General features: G+C 43.9%; 1 protein-coding gene across 6 annotated transcripts in view; it reads right to left on the reverse strand.

Annotated features, from left to right (window-relative positions):
• LOC118793069 (attractin-like) overlaps positions 1-22,592 on the reverse strand; it is a 179,846-nt gene that overhangs the window by 27,376 nt on the left and 129,878 nt on the right. For all 6 annotated transcript variants that reach the window (XM_036551024.1, XM_036551023.1, XM_036551022.1 and 3 more), the window contains exons 26-27: positions 15,483-15,561; positions 5,264-5,371 (exon numbers count right to left, since the gene is read on the reverse strand). In XM_036551024.1, coding sequence (XP_036406917.1) covers positions 5,264-5,371; positions 15,483-15,561 — 187 coding nt within the window. The remainder of the gene's footprint in view (positions 1-5,263; positions 5,372-15,482; positions 15,562-22,592) is intronic.

The following is a 22,592-nucleotide window of genomic DNA, read 5'->3' on the forward strand; positions in this document are numbered from 1 at the left end:
GTGAAATTTCACTTGTTTTGTCACTGTATCTACTCATTAGCTTGTTAGCTTTAATACTATAGAGCCTACTAGCTAGCTGAATTTTTAATCCAGTGCAGCCAAACTATGTAAGATAGCTAGCTAGCGCTCAATATTAGCTTAAATAATGAAAAAGAGAACTTACTTCAAGATGCTTCTTCAGGTTAGAGGTCGACTCTTTTGAAGCGGATAGCAGTTTGGTTGCTGGTAAACACAGCTTGCATTGTACTGTTATGTTACGACCTTATTTGAAATTTCAAAATAAAATGGTCCCAGTATGTCCATGACATAAACGCGTTGCACTGGTTGTTTTCTGTCTCACTCTCCATTCTACTGTCTTGTGAGTCAGACAGGCTGCGCGCTTTTTTCTTTTTTTTTCGTGAGGAGCATATGGGAGATACACCCCGGGGTTGCCAATCATTGGATAGATTTTCCAACTGAATAAACATTAAATCTTATATTTTTATAAGATTTATATTTTTAAAATGTAACTGTAATTTGATTACCATCAATTTAAATGGTAACTGTAACGGAATACAGTTACTCATATTTTGTATTTTAAATACATAACGCTGTTACATGTATTCCGTTACTCCCCAACCCTGACAACAATACATGCATAGTATTGCATACAAAAATTTCCTGTTGTTCCATGCATTGAAAGGCCACTATCTCATAAGGTAAGGGCCAGACTCGTGTGAACGAGTAAAAGTGTGAACCAGGTTTAACCCCTACGGTTTCAACTCATGCCGAGCCTTTAGCGACTGCAAATGAACACTGACCGTGATCTCATTAAAGGCAATGGCTTGCCATTCCTGCTGATAAACCAATGAATGGTGCATGTTTGTGCGTGTGGGGTTGAGTGAGGCTGTTGGAACACAGCCTGATGTATTAGGCTATTTGTGCTGTAAGGCTAATCTACCTAACATGGGGGTGGGGGTGGGCATGAGGGAAATCTAAATGGGATCTCTGGTTCTGTATGGTTTTGAGTTGTGCAGAGAACAGGCAGGGATGGAAACATCCTTTAGAAAGGGGAAGGGGGCATTCCCAGAGTAATCAGAGATTCAACATTACCACAGCAATACATTTACTTCATTTCTGCACACAATACCAGACAGCTGAGATAAAATAAGCAGCCGAGCTAGAGCTAGAGCTACATTGAGTCTTGTTTGTGTGCGTGCATGTGCGTGTGTGGGAAGAAGAAAGATAAAACAGGGAGAGAGAAAGAAGGGTAAAACAGACAGAGTGAGGGAAAGAGAGAGAGAGACTGAGCGGGAAAGAGGGAAAAGGGTGGTAAAATAGAGAGAGAGAAAGAAAGAGAGAAAAGGGTCAAACAGAGAGGGAGGGAGAAAGAGGGAGAGAGGAAAAGAGGGCAAGAGACAGAGAGAGAGCGATACCATTTCAAACCCCTGCAATGCCAAGAACTGAGCAAAGAAAAGAGTCCCCTCACCTACCTGGTCCATATGAACACTTCACTGCCCCAGGACCAAATCACCACAAACTTAGGGTGAGCCAAATTTTAACACAACAAAAACAAAACTGGATCACTCATTGGGACACACAAATGCATGACAAAAAAACTATAGACTGGGTGAGTAGAACCTGGACATAGAGAAGGGCTGCCACAAAAAACATGGCTACCTAAAAATGATTGACTGTGCCCAAACTGAAACAGCACTGCATTTCATTTTAACATATGAAAAATATACCAAAACTTGACCAAATTATTTCCCAAGATAATAAATATAAGCCTCACTTTCAACAATCTACCTGATAATCAAAAACTTTCCCTCCTCTTAGGATTGAATTGGGGGGTGTGCAGAGAGATGAAGAGCTGAAAGTGCCTGATGAGGGGAGAGATAGTGAATAGGAAAGAGACACAAGGGGGTGAAAAGAGATGAAGAGATGAGAGAGGGTGGTGAGAGGAAAGAATACTGGGGGGGATATGAAATCAAACATTTTCTGTAAGGACACTGTGAATCTGACAATGATTTGACTTGCATCTTATTGATTCCCATCTCTGCCTCCAAGAAGGTGGCCTGTGCTGTTGCCTGATTTCACATGGCTGGTTCAGAGTGACTCACCTATAAAGGCTTCAGTCACTTAACTTCATTCTGTAGTTAACTTTTAACTTTTGTTGTTTTATTTGACTAAGGCTTGCAGAAAAATCCACACAAAGTCATCGCAGAGTAAAAACACTGAATTTCACATCCAGTTCCAACACATTTTTCAAACAACCTGTTTGGTTGCATATAAACTGTATAGTGTAGCCAAAAAAAACTTGATTTTGAACGAATAATTTTGAATAATGTCATGTGCAGTACATGTCTCAGTATTTGTGATATTTGTGTGCTTATGAGTGGCATGTATGTAACAGAAGTCAATATGTTATGAATTTTCACAAAATCACCTCCTGTCTCTCATTTATTCTGTTTCAGTTGAATCTCCACCTGTTATGTTGCAATGAGCTCTGGTGTGACATCAGCATTAAGTGCAGTGCCTGCAAGGTTCTTCTACCCTGGTCCTGGAGGGCTGCAGTATATGTAGGGCTACTCTAACCTGGTCCTGGAGGGCTGCAGTATATGTAGGGCTACTCTACCCTGGTCCTGGAGGGCTGCAGTATATGTAAGGCTACTCTACTCTGGTCCTGGAGGGTTGCAGTGTCTGCAAGGCTACTCAATCCTCTACAGCATCTGCCAGCACTCATTCCAGCAGTTTTCAGAAGTAAAAAAACATACGTAATGGCACAATGTATTCAGAGGACTAAAATAAGCAACTGGATGTTACTCAGATTACTGACACGTTCAGAAAACTCAGTCGACTTCGGGATTATTTTATGCATCTTGAGACACATAGTGGAAAATTTTTTGACCAAGTGTATACCCCATATATAAATTATAAGCATTGTCACTTTTACCCCACCAGAGAAAAGCGGAGCTTGACGTGATACAATTAAGCTTGTTACATGGTGGAAATAAATTATTGCCAGCGAACATTGTCAGCATTGCTAATAGATTGTTTTTCAGGGTTTGGGCTAGGCCCCTTATCTCTAGGCCCCTTATCTCCAATGAAGGGCAATCTTAATGCTTCAGTATACCAAGACATTTTGGACAATGCTATGCTTCCAACTTTGTGGCAACAGTTTGGGGAAGGCCCTTTTCTATTCCAACATGACTGTGCCCCAGTGCACAAAGCAAGGACTATAAAGACATGGTTTGATGAGTTCGGTGTGGAAGAACTTGACTGGCCTGCACAGAGCCCTGACCTCAACCCCATTGAGCACCTTTGGGATGAACTGGAACGGAGATTGCGAGCCAGGCCTTCTCGTCCAACATCAGTGCCTGACCTCATAAATACTCTACAGAATGAATGGGCACAAATTCCCACAGAAACACTCCAAAATCTTGTGGAAAGCCTTCCAAGAAGAGTGGAAGGTGTTATAGCTGCAAAAGGGAGACCGACTCCATATTAAAGTATATGTATTTGAATACAATGTCATTACGATGTGATGGTCAGGCGACCAAATACTTTTGTCCATATAGTGTATATTACATTAGCTATTTACTCTATCTTTACAATGCATGTGGAGGTCTGGAGGTGTATAAGGAAACCAGACAATCCAATATGTTAGCCTTAAAATACACATATCCTATTGTACTTGTTCAGTGCTATTGTGGTGTGACAAATTGTATATCCACATGCAGTAAATCCATATGTAGTTCATAAGTACTGCCAGTAGATGTCAGTCAGGCTAAGCAGGTAATTAGTTATTTTTATTTTTAAGGTGTGTGAACCCTGGAAGTAATGTAAAATTAGGGTGGGGTATTTTTTCCTTTTTAAAAGAAGACAGAAATGTGCTGATGTACCACAGGGGCATGCTGGAAGGGGGAGAGATAACAGGAGAATGTGGTGTGACTGTGATGAAACAACAATAGTGTACGGAGAAGATGGGGTGACTTTAAGGGAGGAGTTGGAGTTTCATAAGCAAGCCTTTGGGTTACATTAGGTTAGGGTTATTCTAGGTTAAAGTGGATAGTCAATTATATATTTTGTAGCAGCCAAGGCAGATATGGAGCTGGAACAATAGGTTTCTGTATGAGTCAGGGCGCATGTGACAGAGAAGCCGAAATAATGTTGCTTCTCTTGGTGCAGGTGCAGGTCTTCACCTGGCCTTCACTTCTCCTGGTGTCTTATGTTAGGGATATGCCTGATACTTCCTCCCCTTGTCTCTGACCCACGTGAGAAAGTTTTCATGTTATTCAGCAATGATATTTTGTGTATAACAGGAGAAGCTAGGGGAAAGTAAAAAAAGAGAACTGTATGCAGACTAAAGGGGCTTGCTTTTTGGGATGTGAATGAGTGATTTGGGCGAATGCATATACACCGCATATACACCTGTTGCTCCGCGGACCAACCTGGTTTACTGTATGTGATTGATCACCATATGCAATAAACCAAACAACCATGATTACATCAGACTCTGTGAGGACTTATTATATTTTACGGAAGGCATCAAAGTGTGGAGGGAGCCTCCAGTTCGATTGGCCTAGACTGGGACAGGTTTTCCACCACGGACACCTAGAGGAAACATCCAAATATTCAAGCAGACGCCATGAAACTCACATTTCTCTGCCTCTGCCTTCTCTGTACCCCCCTCAATTTCAAGCACCCCAGTCCTTCAAAGCACTGGGCTTTGAAATTCCAAACACTTTCCGCTTGCTGCTGTTTTGCTTCTGTTCTAAAAGTGGGTTTGTTGCCACAAGGCACATTAAATGATAAAGTGAGAGAAAAGCACTGCTGTCAACCTGAAGTGGAAATTCAGTCAAACCTAGACAAAAACTTAAGGCTGGGCCCATCTGAAGATAAACACATAAACAGTAGAACTCAACTCACAATATTATTTCATGATTTAATATTTAGAAATATTAAATTATATGTAATTCTAACAGTCTCTCATAATAAAATCTACTTGTAAGGTTAATTTAGTCAGCGGTGCAGCTTCACTCCATTCAAGATTTTACTTCCATGCTGGGGCCGCTGAATAACTAAATAAGAAAAGTTATCAACTGCAGATCACACATGGAGCTGATACACAAAAGCATTCAATGAAAAAAATACAATGGAAATTTCAACAGCGTGACCTGTTTTGCTCATCTGATTTAAAAGTATGTACGTTAATGGTTCAGGGATCGGTGAATGTTAAAGTCCCTCCTGTTCGAGCCCCATGCTGTGGGCAGAGCCTCACCTTAAGGCTTCCTCCAATCAGGTCAGGCGGCTGTTCGTCCATCTCCAAGGCAATGTTGACAGTGGCAAAAGGGCGGCTGGCCATCTGCTGCATCTCACGCAGAAGTTGCTGTGAGGAAGAGGAGGGGGAGGAAGAGCAGAGGGCAGAGAGAGAGAGACAGGAGAAATGGAAGACAGGAAAGAGGGGGGTGGCCCAGAGAAAGGACCCAGAACAGGAGGGTAAGGGGAGAAACAAGTACGAGTGGAGACAGGGAGGAAAGCAGTCAGTGATGTGGGGATGCTAAACCCCCTCCAGTCAGCACTTGCTCTGATAATGCTCACCCTTGTCTTTCATTACCCCCAAGCTGAGATAAAAAAAACAAACTGAATCTATTCCTCTGTCCATTAGCACAGTGCAGGAAGACAACAAAAAGCACTACAGAGTTAACAGAAGTGGAAGAGAGATCAGAGCTGCTCTCTCAATAAATGGGCTTCACTGACATGGCAGGACATAAAATCACATTTCCAAAGCTTCTCAGAACTATTGTAGAGATATGGCACAGATGAACAGCGTAGAGTAAGTGTGTTATCATCTCTATCTCCTCTTACATGTTCCTGTTCTCCTTAACATGAAGCCCTCTCTCCCTCACTGGCTTCCTCTCCCCCTCCCTGCCCATCACTGTCTCTCACTCCCCCCCCTTTATGGCTTTCCCACTACCATTACGTTCTCTAATTCAAATTCAAGTACTTTATTGGTATGAATGTTAGATAATAGCAATATTGCCAAAATGATTATATGTATTAAATTACTTTATTGGAATGAATGTTAAATAACAGCAATATTTCCAAAATGATTATATGTATTAAAGGGACTTTAAGGCTAGACGCTAAGACGGCAGCATGTACAGATACAGCAGCTCGATGCTCTCCTTTTTCTGAGGAAAGCTACCAGCCATGATGGTGTGACAGGAAGGGTGCTGAAGGAATGTGCAGACCAGCTCTCCGAGGTCTTCACAAAGATCTTCAACCTGTCCCTGTCTAAATCCATCATCCCACCTTCCCTGAAGTCTGCTACAATCATTCCACTGCCGAAAAACATTGTCATCAGCAGCCTCAACGACTACCATCTGGTCACACTTACTCCGGTCATCATGAAGTGCTTTGAGAGGCTGGTCTTGCAGCACATCAAAGCCAGCCTCCCACCCACCTTTGACCCACATCAGTTAGCCTACAGAGTGAATAGGGCCACAGAAGAGCCATCATTAGGCTACTGCTCTTCACACTGCACTGACCCACTTTGAACACCAGGGGAGCTATGTGAGGATGCTTTTCAAAGACTTCAGGTCTGCCTTTAACACCGTCATCCCGGGCAGACTGGTCACTAAACTCACTTAGGACTTTCCCAACCCACCTGCCACTGGATCAAGGACTTTCTGACAAACCGCCCCCAGACTATCGGACCAGACCCCCACCTCTCCTCAACCCTCATACTCAGCACTGGCGCCCCACAGGGCTGTGTGTTGAGCCCCCTTCTCTATGCCCTCTAGACACATGACTGTGCCCCCACCCATCCCACCAACACCATCATCAAGTTCGCGGATGATACGACTGTGGTTGGACTTATCTCAGGAGGGATAAGAACAGAGAACACTCTCGCTCAGAGAACAATCTCACTCTGAACTCCTCAAAAACAAAAGAAATCATAATAGACTTCCGGAGGAACAGTGCAGACCCTGATCCACTACACATCAACAGGGACTGTGTGGAAAGGGTCCCTTTTTTCAGGTTCCTGGGTACGCACATCACCAAAGATCGCTCCTGGACTACAAACACCACCGCAGTCGTTATAAAACAATGTGGGCTCTGTTGCGCTGTTCCCTATAGTGACAATGTGCCTGCACTCCTGTGGCTATTACCTGTAGGATGTATTATGTCAGGCTCAGATCCTGTTACGGCATTAAAATCTCCAGTGAGAGAGTGAGTGTATGTCTCCTCATGCTCCATCAGCTCCTGCATGGCTAAGATCAACACAGTCACCCAGACAATTTGGGCATAATCTGTATTATGACAACACCAGGGTGTTACTGTCAGGTTATTTTTTTGCGTTGCTTGGATTTACTTTTACATTTTACAGATAGAATTTAGTGCCAATCTCTGCAATAGCTTTCTCAAGGAAACAATGGCACTGCCTGAGGTAGGGTTTGGACTTGCAACTCTGTGTGCCTGGGTTCAAATCCCTGACTGCTTAAAATAATAGGAGATCTGGCTCTCTTTCTGAGACTGCAGTGTTGCCTTGTCCATTCTGCTATGCCAGTCAAGGCACAACACATCACTTTAATCACTTGAGGTATGGGCTTCTGTGTAAATCAAGCTGTCAAGAATATTCATCCACACTCATTTGGCATGTGTGCGTGGCAAAAAAAAACATGACCAGCCAGGCAGACAAATACGCGCGCATACACACTCACTAACACACACACACACATGAACACAGACACTGAGAAAAATGCAGATAAATGCATGCACGCACGCACACACAGACATATGAACAGAGGCTGAGAAAAAGGCAGACAAATGCACGCATGTGCACACACGCAAACGCAAACACACACACATAGACATGAACACAGACACTGAGAAAACTGTAGACAAATGCATGCATGCATACACACAGACATCTGAACAGAGGCTGAGAAAAAGGCAGACAAATGCAAGTATGTGCACACACAAACATGCACATACTCATATAAATGGTCAGACAGACAAATGAACAGATACACACAAACATACAAACCAACACACACATACATACAGATACATTCACAGAATGAATACAAAAAGATACACAAAACATACACAAACACAATATACATACACAAACATACACACAAAACATATGTACAACAGGGAAAGAAAGAGACATAAAGACACACACAAGACCAAAAAGACATACACATGCGCACAGACATACTGACACTCATATAAAGACACCAAAAAGATGGGGATTAAAGCACAGGAGTAGATGAGCGATAGCTCTCTTTCACCTCGCTAACTCACAAAGGCTGTGCCTACGAACCACATCCACCATCAGCAGTGCACCTAGCCATCAGAACCATGAAAATGCCACACAAAAACCTTTCATTACTTTCATTACCATCATCAGAGGCAGCTTTGCTGCTTCTGAGCCACAAGGTTTGGGCACAACATCTTCCCCTCTATACAAACCATCCAGGTTCTGCTTAGGCCCAGAGAACCTACCACTTCTTAAGTTTCTGCAAATGATACATTATGTTTTGCGAATCTTCCACAGCCCCAGCTGCGTAGGCACACAGCGTCTTCGGTTGTATGTTGCCGGATTTGCCACTGAGAGGGTCTTCTTTTAGCACCCTGATATGATATTGCAGCGAAGCTGCGTCCCCAGAGCAGCTCGTTCATTCTTCAATCGGCAAGTTTTCCGGTCCTTCTTGTCGCTGCATGAGCATGTTGAGTGACTGAGACCTCACCGTGACAGGCACTGACAGATCTTCACAATGTCCCTGCTTGTTTTCGTGCAATGCTGTGGCACAGTGGAGACAGATAAGCCCTGCCCATCGAGATAAGAGTCATGCAGACCGCAATTCCACCAGCTGCTCAGCAGAGTCCCTGTGCTGGAATGGCCCATAGCTTTCAGATCTTGAAGCCTATACTGATCTACTTCCACAGTCATCTTTAAAGCATCCTGGGAATTATGTCAATTAATATTTTGCATATTTGGAATATCAAGGAGCTTGAAATTAATAGCAATACCCTGGGAAAGGTCTTAGCAACCTTATGCCTTCAGATTAAATACTGGCACAGCACCTTGTTTGACAGTGTATTGCCCCGATGTACAGTAAGTATTGTTTCCAAGCGATCACCTCAACCTCTGGGTGACGCAACACAGGACATAAAAAGTGTTACTACAAGGAAAACCATCACCTCCATGCCTTGGACATTCTGGCATTTCTGCTGATAATCACGGTGTGTAAGCAGTCACTACACATAATGCAATCTGCCATGCTACCGTGTTGCACTGGGGCTTACTGAATGTTTGTAATCCTGTGTTTTCTAAAGCTAAATAGGTCACCCCAAAGGCATGTGTCACAGAAATAAGCACATTATTTGTGCAATTACATTTCTACTGGTTACACAGTGTCTGTAGGCTTCCCTGTAGGGGTCAATGCATTCAGACACCTATTTAATGTGAATAAAAGGTAATAGTGTGGCTTGCTTTGTTTCGCAGGGTATGTGTACAGGGCGCAGTGTGTTTAAGAAAGCAGAGGGGTGACACCTAAGGGGCAAGAGGTGTCAGCTGTCTTCCTCCGCTGTCTCTGTGCATAGCAAGGAGAAGTCGGCAGGCATGCCCCCTTCACCTCCTCCTGGTAAATCACTATGCAAAAGCAGCCAGAACGCCAGCATCCAACAGCTCCAATGATCAACGTGTGTGTGTGAGGACTGTCAGAGACAGAGAGAATGTTTGCATGTCTGTCTGTCTGACTGTGTATGTGGATCTGCTTGTGTGTCTGTGTGTGTGTGTGTCTCTGTGCATGTGTGCCTGGGACTGTTTGAAAGGCACAGAGAGTGTTTACATGAGTGTTTGTATGTGTCTGTCTGTGTGACTGCATGAGAGAAAGGGGAAAGAGAAGGAGAGTGTGTGTGCACATCTGTGGACAAACTTTCTCAGTGTTTTTGCATTTTGAATGCAGCTGCTTGTTTGCAAGTCAACTCAGTGTAAAATATGATAAACTTCTCCTTCAAATGTGGAATGCAGAATCCTGAAAAGACAACCCTAATATGCACCTGCTCATTCACACTGAAACCGCTGACAGAGAAGCCTACATTGTGACCAACCACCTGCTCCACAACAAACCTGCCATTTTGCTGTGTGACTAAAGCTTATTTTGCCTTTCTCCCACAGGGCCGATTACCACAGCACCATGAGTCAGGGATGAGGTTGCTTTGATGGCACAATTCTGTCATTATCCCGAACACAACAGGAGCACCCCAGCCCTGCTGGTTCTCGAAGTTAGCTCTAACACACAAGGGTAAGCCACATTAAAGTGGTGATGTACAATCTCTATGGAGGGTTGGCTAGCAGATCTGAGGACAGGGTGAAAGTTTGTGAACCAAAACTCAATGACTCTATTAACCAATCACATTCGAGTGCTGGCTTTCAAAAAATATTGCGCGCCCCCAACAACCAATAGGGGGATATGTAGCAGTGGCTTTTACACCTGTAGCTAGAATCAAACAAAATTCTTTAATGTTCACTAGAAAGTGTATAGGTTATATACGGATATTAGAAAATGGTTTCACCCTGGCGCCTCAGTGGGCAGCCAGGCTAGCATAGACAAGGACAATGATGGTGGCAGTACTAGCGTTGAACCCAGCAGGATGTGCTCAACCCCGGTGTCTGAAAAACATGATGAGCCAAAAAGCCTTAATGCTGAGGCCTGCAGCATCATCACCACAAGTCACTCAGCCCCAGCTGACCACGGTAATAACACGGTGAAGAACCCAAGCACTCAACCCAGCAGCAGCACCAGCAGCAGACATTCTCATCTAGGCCCTAGAGCACCCGATGACCTCAGCAATGATGAGCTTTTGCAGGTGTATCAAGACAAGTTCCCTAGCCTCCTGTTCAGTGGTAAGAAATGGGCATTCTGCAGTGCTAGGTACACAGGCAGAGAGCAGCTGGAATATTCTCTAAAGGCGGATGCAGTCTTCTGCTTTCCGTGCAGAAAGTCCTGATCCAACATTTACAGTAATGGGATATAATAACTGGAGACATGCCATCAATGGAAACAAAGTATTTAACAAACATGCCACTAGTTAAGACCATTTGAAACGCATGGCAATGTGGCATGAAAATATAAAGGTGATACACTGAAGCAATTACACAATCAGAGATGGACTGGCCACCCCGCCACGGTATCTGTCATTTTAAAATTGTTTGACAGTATTTTTGTGTTGTTCAATGTATTTGAAAGTACTCAATCAAATGGCACAAGCATCAGAATTGAAGCTGCTGGTTTAATCAAAGCAATAACAGAGCCAGGCTTCAAGTTCATAGTCAGCATAGTTCACAAAATTTTGGGGCTCCTAGATCCTCCAAACAAGCTGCTTCAGGCCACAGAAACAGACCTGCGCACTAGCGTGAAAGTCATTTGGAGTGCCTACGAGTGTGTTGAAAAGTTTCAAAACAACATAGAATTTGAGAAAATATGGGGACAAAGTAGCGATGTGGACACGCCGGTGGCTCATAAGCAAAGAAGGGTTGTGAGCACAACATTACAACAGTATGCAACTGAAGGCACAGTTGGCCAACACAATGAGGGGAATGAGAAGAAGTGCAAAACATTGTTTTTCAGCACCATGGATGTTGTGCTTGTTTGTGGATGTTGAGTGTTTCAGCGAATGCAACAGTAGATGCATTGTGTACACTACATTCCAGAAAGCCAAAGCTTTATTTATCAAAGACTGAGTTTGCTGTGGCTTGCAAGGTTCTACAATCAAAACTACTGGCACAGATGGCGAAAAATGGACCCAAATGAAATTCGTGCAACGATTCTCCCATCCTCTCATGGCCATTCCGATGGTGCTGACCATATTGAAACAAGGACTCACAGTTGGGGCCTCTACTGCATGATGTGAAAACTCATTCTCCACATTGACCAGTGTGTACCAACACCGAAGCCTACTGCATTCATGGAAAGCCCAGCTAAGTCAGCTGTCATTCGAGAAGGACCTTTTTGCGAATTTTGCGATGAATGGAAGGAAAGGCTGTTTAGGAGATTCAGCTCAACAACAAGGTGCTTACAGCTCTTCTGAATCAAGGTAAGATAACGTCAAGCTGCCTTGCCTGGTGCTGTTATCTTTACATGTGTATTGAGAGCATTATTGAGCAAATTTATCTATTTGTTCGTATTTGGTATAGAGATAGTTAAGAAATGTTTCAGCACACACTGTTGTACGGTGACATTTTAGTTGGTGGCTATGGTATATCACTTTTGAGAAGAAGTCCTTAGTTTAGCATTTTTTAAGACTTTCTGTGCCCTCCTGTGGATTGCAAGTGTACCCCCCTGTATTTTCTCCTGGTGCTGGGCCTGGCTGGAAGCTGTCTTGGAAGCTGGAGTGGATACCAATGCCCAACTCCTTCCTCACACATTGTTATTCCCACGCAAAAGCATGCTGTACACAGGTCTGTTTTAACTCAACGGTGAAGGGACATTGCCCCAACAAGATTCACTTCCATGATGTAATATTCACAGTCAGGGACCATCTACACTCAATGACCACTTTATTAGGTACACCTGTACACCTGCTCATTGATGCAGATATTTAATCAGCCAATGATCTGGCAGCAACTCAATGCATAAAATCACAAAGACATAGTCAAGAGGTTCAGCTGCTGTTCAGACCAAACATCAGAATGGGTAGAAAATCTGATTTAAGTGGCTTTGACCATGGGATAATTGTTGGTGCCAGACGGAGTGGTTTGAGTGTCTCAGAAACTGCTGATCTTCTGGGATTTTCATGCACAACAGTCTCTAGAGTGTATAGAGAACGGTGAGAAAAACAAAAAGCATCCAGCGAGCAGCACTTCTGTGGGTGAAAATGCCTTGTTAATGACAGAGGTAAGAGGATAACCACCATGTTACAACAGTGCTATGCAGAAAAGCATTTCTGAGCATACAACAATGTGGAGAAGCTAATTGATGCTCCTCCACTGTCCCTTCGTTCCTAAAATAAACGCAGGGAGATCGCTACGCATAGCGAGTGTGCTCAGGCGTACGATGGGTGCCTCACTAGTTGCTAGCTGGTTTCCTACAGCACAGTAGTTCGGTATCATGTAATGTGGTTCCGAATGATTTCTGGGTTTAGTTATCAGTCCATTAAACAACACTCCTCCAGTTATCTTTATATTTAGTTATAGTACTTGTTACGTTTTGTTTAGTTTTGTAGTTTATGTAGGTACCGTGTACATTGGTTGTTTGTGTTCTCCCGCTCTCTCTCTCTCTCTCTCTCTCTTCCGCATGCGCGGTCTCGGTGTGTGGAGGAAGCCAGCTGCTCGGGGAAGGAGGTGGTCAGAGGAAGCGCGCGCCCTGACTACGTCCCTTTTCTGAGGTTTCGCCGTAGGTTTCGCGCGAACTTTAAGGAAGGCTCATTGTAGGAGTGGAGGGGGGAGGAAGGGATATTGGTAGTTTGTTTATTAGTATATGTAATGTTTGTTTTATTGTTATTTTGGTTGTGGTTGTCATTTTGAATATAATGTTACCTTTTTGTTTGGTTAAACTGTTATTCAAATGTAATTCATCCAGTTTCTGAATGTAGACTCCCTAGGACTCCCCTGTTCAGGGGGTGTTCGAGTCTATATAAATATGGTCAGCATGATAGACAGAGAGGAGAGTGAGCTGGTGTCTGTGCAGGCCGGCATGCTGCAGCTGGGTGCAGCTGGTTAATTTGAGTTAATTTTGTTTAAGTTATTATTAACTTGTTTTTTTTTGTTCTTCTATTGGAATTTCATTTTGGTTTTGTGTCTGCACTCCCTTTATGAGGGACACTGATGGCTATCATTCTTGCCTTAAATAATAAATAAAAAATCTTTCCCTGGGAATCCTGAGGACTGCGTGATTACTGCTGAGCTGGTGTGGCCACTTAGTGTCATCCTGGAGACTCAGGTCGTTGCCTAGGTCTCACATGCGGAGTGCTGTCACTACGGTTGAGTATGCGCTCTGACTGCCATACCAACGAGCCTGGCTCTTTGGCGTCGCGGTCAAAGTCACATGTTTGGTACCCCGTAGACCAGGGTTTGAGGCCGGGTGGGGTGACTGCTCTCGCCCTTCGCTACAAATGGTGTCAGAGTGGGATGGCTTGCCGCGAGGCCATCGGAGGCGTGCCCGGTGTGTGAGCCGTATGAGGGACCCCCAGGTTCAGTTGACCCCGGTGTGTGAGGGACCCCAGAGATGGGTGAAGCACGGTGTGAAGGACCCCAGAGATGGGTGAAGCACTGGTGAGTGGGGCACCCTGGGATGGGAGAAATACGGCAAGAGAATGCGTGAGGGACGCCATGGTGCGTGAAGCGCATGGGCGTGCTTCCCGAAGGGGAGGGCAGTGTGACGGAGTGCTGTCACTACGGTTGAGTATGCGCTCTGACTGCCATACCAACGAGCCTGGCTCGGGGTGGGGTGACTGGGGTGACTGCTCTCGCCCTTCGCTACAAACATGTTGAACATTGAGGTGGATGGGCTACACCAGCAGAAGACCACTCCTGTCAGCTAAGAACAGGAACCTGAGGCTACAGTGGGCACATCTCGATTTCTGTGACATGCAGATGGTAGGGTCAGAATTTGGCGTAGACAACATGAATCCATGGATCCATCCAGCCATGTGACAACGGTTCAGGCTGGAGGTGGTGGTGTAATGGTGTGGGGAACATTTTCTTGGCAGACATTAGGCACCTTAATACCAATTAAGCATCGTTTTAATGCCACAGCCTACCTGAGTATTGTTGCTGACCATGTGCATCCCTTTATGACCACGGTCTACGCATCTTCTAATGGCTACTTCCAGCAGGATAACACACTATGCCACAAAGCAAGCGTCATTTCAAACTGGTTCCAGGAACATAACAATGAGTTCAGTGTACTCCAATGGCCTCCACAGTCACCAGATCTCAATCCAATAGAGCACCTTTGGGATGTGGTTGAACGGGACATTCGCAGCATGAATGTGCAGCCGACAAATTTGTAGCAACTGCGTGAAGCTATCATGTCGGCATGGAGCAGAATCTCTAAGGAATGTTTCCAGCACCTTGTTGAATCCATGCCACAAAGAATTCAGGCCGTTCTGGGGGCAAAGGGGGGTCCTACCCAGTATTAGAGATATTACCTTTACCTAATAAAGTGGTCACTGAGTGTAAATTGACTGTACAAGCAGTTGTTTGTCACAGATACCTACAGAGCCCCCTGGTCAGGGGAAGGGAGAGTGGTCCAGAAAGGTCCAGAAAGGGTATGAATAGTCATTAGTCAAAGAAACTTACAGAACGCCCCAGTCAAGGGTGACACAGGATGGGAGTGCTGGGTGAGGCAGTAGTTTTGAAACACATACATACTTAGACAAGCCATATATAATGAGGATGACTGAATGCAAGCAATTCGGTGGAGAAAGTGTTAATAGCTGAACTGAATTCTGGGAAAACAGAAGATAGGCTGAAGACTCACCTCACGTCGGCGTGATGCCCAGCAGCTCTGCTTGATCTTCCACACCACAGCAGCCACCAGCAGCAGTGACAGGAAGCAGCTGCAGAGAGACAGGGGACATGCCTGTCACCCACCACAATGTCACAATAATACTAGACCCTACAGAGCAGTGAGTGAGCGAGGGGGAGGAGGCTATCATGAAGACCCTGGTTCTCACATCCTCTAAAGTTGTACAGTTGGTTCAGGATGTAAAAATTGAGTACCCATGTTGGGCCAGCAGGTACTGGAGTGGTCTTTCAACAAAGACAGTGGATTAGCTGAATGTTCAAGTGCCTTCCTGATCTGGACAGCAGTGTTTCATTAATCCTGCTTCTACAGATCCCTGTGTAAACCAAGATTAATTTAGACTGGACTAGATTAAATCAGGTCGGATTGAACACAGACCTGGGTTTGCCACCTCTGTGAAATATCTGCTGGATGTCCGTTCTGTAATAAAGGTGTTTTTGGAAAAGGGTTTAAATGAATAAAAATATACAATAAAGGTATTTCTCAACCTGTTGTGTTAATTTGCTCTCCTAACTACCTTTGTGCCCAGAGGAGTACCTGAATGTTTCAGTCCTGCTCAGTGGAATCATCTGGTCTGAAATGCTTTTAGATACTAACCGATGTAAGCTGAGTAAATGCTTTATCCTTTTTGTTAAAAATTACCCCCAAACCTGGCAGAAACAACACCACATTCAAACCCAGTCTTCTGTTCTGCACTGTCCCTTACATTCCTGCCTAGTTACCTTAGTTAACACAAGCTTCCATTGTCCTTGATTTACAAGGACAATGATTTACAAACCTTCCCACATATGATAAGCAAAAGCACTAGCATGACCAATGCTAAGAAGTAACATGTTAAACCTTTGAAATCCTTCTCAACTACTTCTATTTATATCTTTACTCACTCGTAATTCAATTACTGTGAAAAATCCAACAACGTATGTATACATTTACATATATGATCATGGTAATAACTGTTAATAATGGTAATAATAAATGTTGCAATCTGTTCTGTTTAATTAATGTTATACACCTTGAGTTTTCCATTTCATACTATGCCATATATGGAGGTGTATTATTCTTCATAGAGTAGCAAACACTCCAATTACAGACCAATATAGACTCATTCTGCTTGACTCCTTCCTTGCTCAAATAAGTGCAGTGGTAAAAGAAATGTTCACAAGCAGTTGGCCCAATTAAGACTAATAAATTGTACCTTAAAGGACAACATTAGGCAGTTACCTTGTAAATTTCATTTAACATGCACAGCTAGCCTTGCCCAGTCTGTGCTCATCTGTGTCTGTTATTACTACATTCTATCACTAGACGGCACACAAGGGATGGGGGTCTGCAATCTCAGTACACTTATGCAGTCCAATGTTTATTTTTTGTGTTTTCTAGAACAGGCAGTAGGCATCTGGCAGTATTTAGTTCTTGGGACACAGAACCAAACACTCTCCCCAGACTTGCCAGCACCCTGTTACTTACAGTAATACCCTGGCTGTCTTTTAATTTGCCTGTGCATTTAAAATGCTCACCTTGTCCATATTCCCCCACCTCTTGCTGTAAAGGTGACAGCTGCCTCATTAGCGGTCAGTTCTGCTCTTCAACTGCACTGCAAACACCATCCGTCAATGCTGTCCTTACATTACCTTCACAGTGTTCATTCCGTCAACATGCATGCAGTCTGCAGTGCGGCTGGAGTTAGCTCCATAGTCCTGAATGTATAACATAGTCTGTATGTATAACACAGTGTTTATAGCTACAAACGTGTAGCTAGAGTAGCACAGCTTCATCTTGGAAAACTGTATTGGTTCATTACTGAATAATGTAGATGACTAGCTGATCGCCCCATTACTGAATAATGCAGCTCACTATCTACTTGGCCCATTACTGAATAATGTAGCTCACTAGTTGATTGAACTATTATAGAATAACGTCGCTCACTAGCAGACCACTATGCTACACTGCCACCCTATTTAGAAGGGGGGAAGCCAAATATCTTTATTTCTACCATTCTAATATTTCTACCATCTTCTGTAGGTTCAGACATAATGTTGGGCTTCTAGTTTGAATAGTCCAGATCTCAGACTATGAAAAGTTACCATCTCTTTTGACCCACTAATATAATATGACCCACTTACTCCTCCCTCACGTCTACAGTGGCCTCACGACCTGGTAACACTCTGTGGGTTGTTGTCAACTCATGTCACAGAGCACACACCTTATGTGTTGACATTGCGTTGATGTTGCCTGCTTTCTAGCTGTGGCCCCAATGGCTAAATCATTATCGGGGCTCCTGTACTTGTAACTATATTCAGTGTTCTACTTCTGCAGAACACTGAATATAGTTTTTAGTGAAAGTGTACATTTTATTATTACAGGAAATGCTTTTCGTGCTATCAATTATTATATATTTAATGACAAACACTAGAAGGTCTGGGATCAAACAAAAAATATGTAGGGAATTGTAGGTAATGACACTCCACTTCCACTACAGTGCAAGCACAACTCAAAATAATTTATGCAGTGCAGTACTGCATTTCTTTGATTAACACCCTTTTTACTTTAGCAAGGATAGACTAATAGGTTAACATGATTAGTACACGTTACAGACGTGCACAACTGATCGACTATCGACTACTCTTCATATATCCTTTGCTAAAACACACCCAATGCATAGGTCTTTACCACAGTGTTTCACGCAACAGGTATCTGATGCACTGCTGTGTGCATAGTCTGAGCACAAGGTGAATGGATAGAGGGTTTGGAAAATAACTAAACCGCAGGGTGGCAGGGTAAATTTTACATACAAGCCCTTTTACACACTGTAACAACACAAATTCAAAATGTCGTCCAAAAGAAACTCTGCTACCTGACCTATTCATGGAGCATTAGGGCAAATGCACACTTGAAGGTCATGTAACTAAGTCAACACATGGCCCAAACCACAGCTCATTGAACACTGTTGCCCAGGTTTGCAGCATTGCCATAATACCACACTGCCCTGGCCATGCCTCCTTGCACATACGCCGGATCATTACGCACTGCATTAGAGACTGGCATTTACACCATTCCAACCAACTACTGTTACAGGCGCATGTGTTACCATGGTTTTTTAGCTTAACACTAAGCAACTGTGCAACTGGCTGCACTCCATTCATAGTCCTGCACCATGCATTTACTGCATTTCACCATGACAGCCTAGTGCGTCCCACTGGATAAGAGTTTCTACCACATAAACAAATGAAGTTAGGCAATGAAATGTGGTCCTGGCCTAAGACATTTATTGTAATTATGTCCAATAGCAGTGGTACTATTGTAATGGAATAATGTCAGGGGAAGAGGAAAAAAAAATTCAGCTACATCCAGTTAAATTTACCTTTGAAATGAGTTGGTGGCATGATTTGCTTCACGGCCTAAACCATGCATCTGACCCGACAGGCGGCACAATTCTCGCTCCTCTGGTGCCCACAGCTACGCTGCAGACTACTGATGGGAATAATGGTTCTTTGAAGGGAGCCAGATCTTATGGTTCAGTTCCTTTCCGAGAGCCGTTCAAAAGAATGGCTCATTGTTCTTTTTCTTTTTTTAAGGGGAGGGGGTTACTAGGTTTATCTGCGAAATAATCATATCATAGCAACACTGAATTACTTGTATTGCTAGACCTAATGTCATTGTGTATTTGTGCTGTAGACCCCCCCCCCCCCCCACCCCTCTGTCTAGCATCAAACCAGCAACCTTTTGGTTACACATCCTGCTACTGAACCACTATGCTACACTGCTGCCCTCATTCTGCCTTTAAGGAACCTAACTCGACAATGTCTACCTCTTCTGACTAGCTAGTTCTCACTGTTCACGTAAAGGGGAGTGGAGTGGATTTAGGGCAGGCAGTTAAAATTTGGGCATAACAATAAAAAGAATGGCTCTCAAGTACAACTCCAATCCCTTCGTTCTTACCAAAGAGCCGTTTAAAAGATTCAGATCGGTCACGAACGTAACATGACTATGCAGACACAGCTCCCTCTCCCTCTGCACTTTCCATGCATGCACCCCCCAATATTTATTCATGTACTCATGCAAGGGCACTCTTTTAACATCAATCTGTTCTGCTGCTTCATTGATCTCGCCCGGCCCATGGCATTTGAATAAGGCGTCCACACTGATGAATGGCTTCGATAAATGGGCTCTGATATCTGAGCTTGTCTCTCCCAAGTGGGTGGGTGGTGTCTCGTTGACCGATACATCGTGAATCGCAGGATCACGTTTTAGACTCCCTTTAAAGGGATTCTGGCAGGAGGAAAGGGATGCCAGGCACCAAACGATCAGACTATGACACCGAGCTACCAGAGCCCCGGGACACAGGGAAATGGACTCTTGGACGGTGGCCAAGCAGGGTTTGGGACAGGCATGTGAACCAGGCTTGAGCAGGCAGATCACGTGCTGTGCGCTCAGCATACCACACCTGTCGTATGGGCCTTATTCTCCAAATGCTTCCTGACTTTTATTGAAAGGGGGAACTTAACCGAGCGCTGATAAATGTCAGCTCATGAACCAGAACTGGGTCATTAACAAACACTTGATTCTTGTTCTGTGAAAAGTGAAAGTGTGATATCAATATGCACTCCTGAAGTGAGGAATGCAAAGAGTAGTACCAGATGCATCAAGTTTGTTCTCTGCTGCATATATTGCATCCTAAGTGCTCTGCAGCTACTAAAATAGGATCAGAGCACACAAAAGTTCAATGGAAAGTGTAGTGTATCGGTGTAGTGGCCATTTAAAACCTGGCATCTGGGCAAAATTTAGGGCATTGGAATGCTTTTTACAGTGTTGTTCTGAACCATACAAGGAGCATTTAAACAGGTATGACTTCCTTGAGGCTGACGTATTATCTCATGCCTGGACTGCCACAGTACTGTGATTCAAACACAGATTTCTCTCACAAGCATTTTAAATCCACATTTCCAAAGCAGTAACCTTTGACTCTTGGTGAAAGTCTGGCTCTTTCCATGTAAATGTCAGGAAGTGCTGCCAGCCCTGACTCAGGTCCAAAGTTCCTCCACCTCTCAACAGGATATGGGGAGGATGAGTAGCCAGGTCATCCAATCACCAGCAACAGCTCCATTTCAAACCTCACTTGAGACAAACAAGTAGTATGACTTTTCACTGGAGGTTGGATATTGTTGGCAACATACCCTGTGTTTGGTGCTATGTAATTACTGTTAGGCTCTCTCACACACATACAGGCACTCATGTACTCACGTACTATTTCTCTCTCTCTCACACACACACACACACACACACACACACACACATGTGTGTGTATATGGCACAGGATTGGGGAGCACATGCAGGTCTTTTTTGCATAAATTGCTTTTGATTTCACCCCACATTCATTTGCCAAGTTTCTTTTAAATTTCACTGCATTTTATTGAAGCTATAAAGGCGATAATTACTAAGGGTGCTGAGCTGAGAAGTAATTATGAGAAAGCAGCGCTATAAAACCACTCAAGCTGCAAAGCAATAGCAACAGAGCAGCTGTATACACACAGCACTGAAGAAGAACAACAAGCGCCCAACCGCCGAAATAAAAATTAAGAATCCTCAATCTCCAAACCACATTAGCCTGCTAAACAGATACTGCAACTATAAAGAATGAATTTGCCACCAGTCAAATTTTCCCTGTTTTCCTGAAAAGTTCATTGGCAAAACAGAGGAGTTTCATATAGCAATTAACCTCAGTGTGGCACCCGAAAGGTTACTGAACATTTATGGCTTTGAGCGCAAACAGTTGGCATTTAAGCACGGCAAGATAAGGAGAACCTCCCTTCTGATTGGCCCATGGTTCCCTGATAACTTGGATGGGGACCGTGTCAGATCAGTAAGGAAACAGCGGTCCCACATTTAAAGAATGCACCTTAAAAGGAGCACTTCAAAAGGAGAGAGCAGGGCGAGCTGCGATTTACACTTCTGACTGTATTTAGGAAGACAGCAGGGCTCCACTCTTGAGCCACTGCTGGTTTAGATGTTTATCAACTACTTCTCCCAGACTCCATCAGTTCTGCTACTCACATTATTCAAACAGAGGGGAAAAAAATCCTCACAGTTTCCTCTGCCACTGTTCGGAGGAAACTGGCCATCAAATAGACTCCAGATAAAAGGAGGAAAAAAACTTATATATACTATATTTTTGTGCTGTTAATCAGGAAATTAGATTTGAAATTGTATCAGTGTTTCTGGTATCTTTATCTAACACTATTTATCATCTGTATAATTTTATGGGAGAATGAAAGAAAAACCGTCTGGGTGCAGCTGAGGTCATCAGAAGGCTCCATTACAGTTCTTTCTGTACCAGACCAATGAATAGCAAGAAAAAAAAACATAAACTAGCCAAGAACAGGAAGCTGATTCCTGGGATGGTGAAGCTGTTACCCAAGCGCCCCACATGGGTCATGCAACCACACTATAGCTTAATTTGGGATGCTAAGTCGCATCACCCGAGCCCTAGAAACTAAACCAGCAGGTAAATCAAAACAGTCACATCTGAAACATGACTTGGTTGTTGATGTTGAGAGAGATGGAAAAATATGGCTTAATGACAGCTTTGCTGGACTGGGCATGCCATCTATCTGTGATCTGGGACCTAAAACGCAAACAGAACAGTTCAACCTCTTAATAACTGGCCAACAGGTTCTGGGGTTCAGGACAGAGGCGAGTGGACACTAATCTCTCTGTACAGATGTTACATGGCAGGACACCTACATGTGGAAAGGGATGTTGGTATTATCAAATTCAGATTATGTTGGCATTTGTCTTGTACATTCAAATCAGACACATAAATCCCCGTCCACACACACGGCCCATCACGCAAATCAGGTTTGCTTCTGTCTCCTCAGCTGCTCTGAAGTGCCAGCCACAGTGATGTGGTCAAGTCACACCATCAGTGCAGGGAGTGAGACACGTGGGGACAATCGCCTGTGCAAAGGTGCACAGCGGCTGCTGCAGGAATGGAGGAGGAACGTCCAGTCAAGGCCCTGACACCAGGCTGTGGGATCTCTGCTCACTGGCCTTTCAGCTTGGTACTCA

The sequence above is a fragment of the Megalops cyprinoides genome, chromosome 18 (genome assembly GCF_013368585.1).
Source record: "Megalops cyprinoides isolate fMegCyp1 chromosome 18, fMegCyp1.pri, whole genome shotgun sequence".
Lineage (NCBI taxonomy): Eukaryota > Metazoa > Chordata > Actinopteri > Elopiformes > Megalopidae > Megalops > Megalops cyprinoides.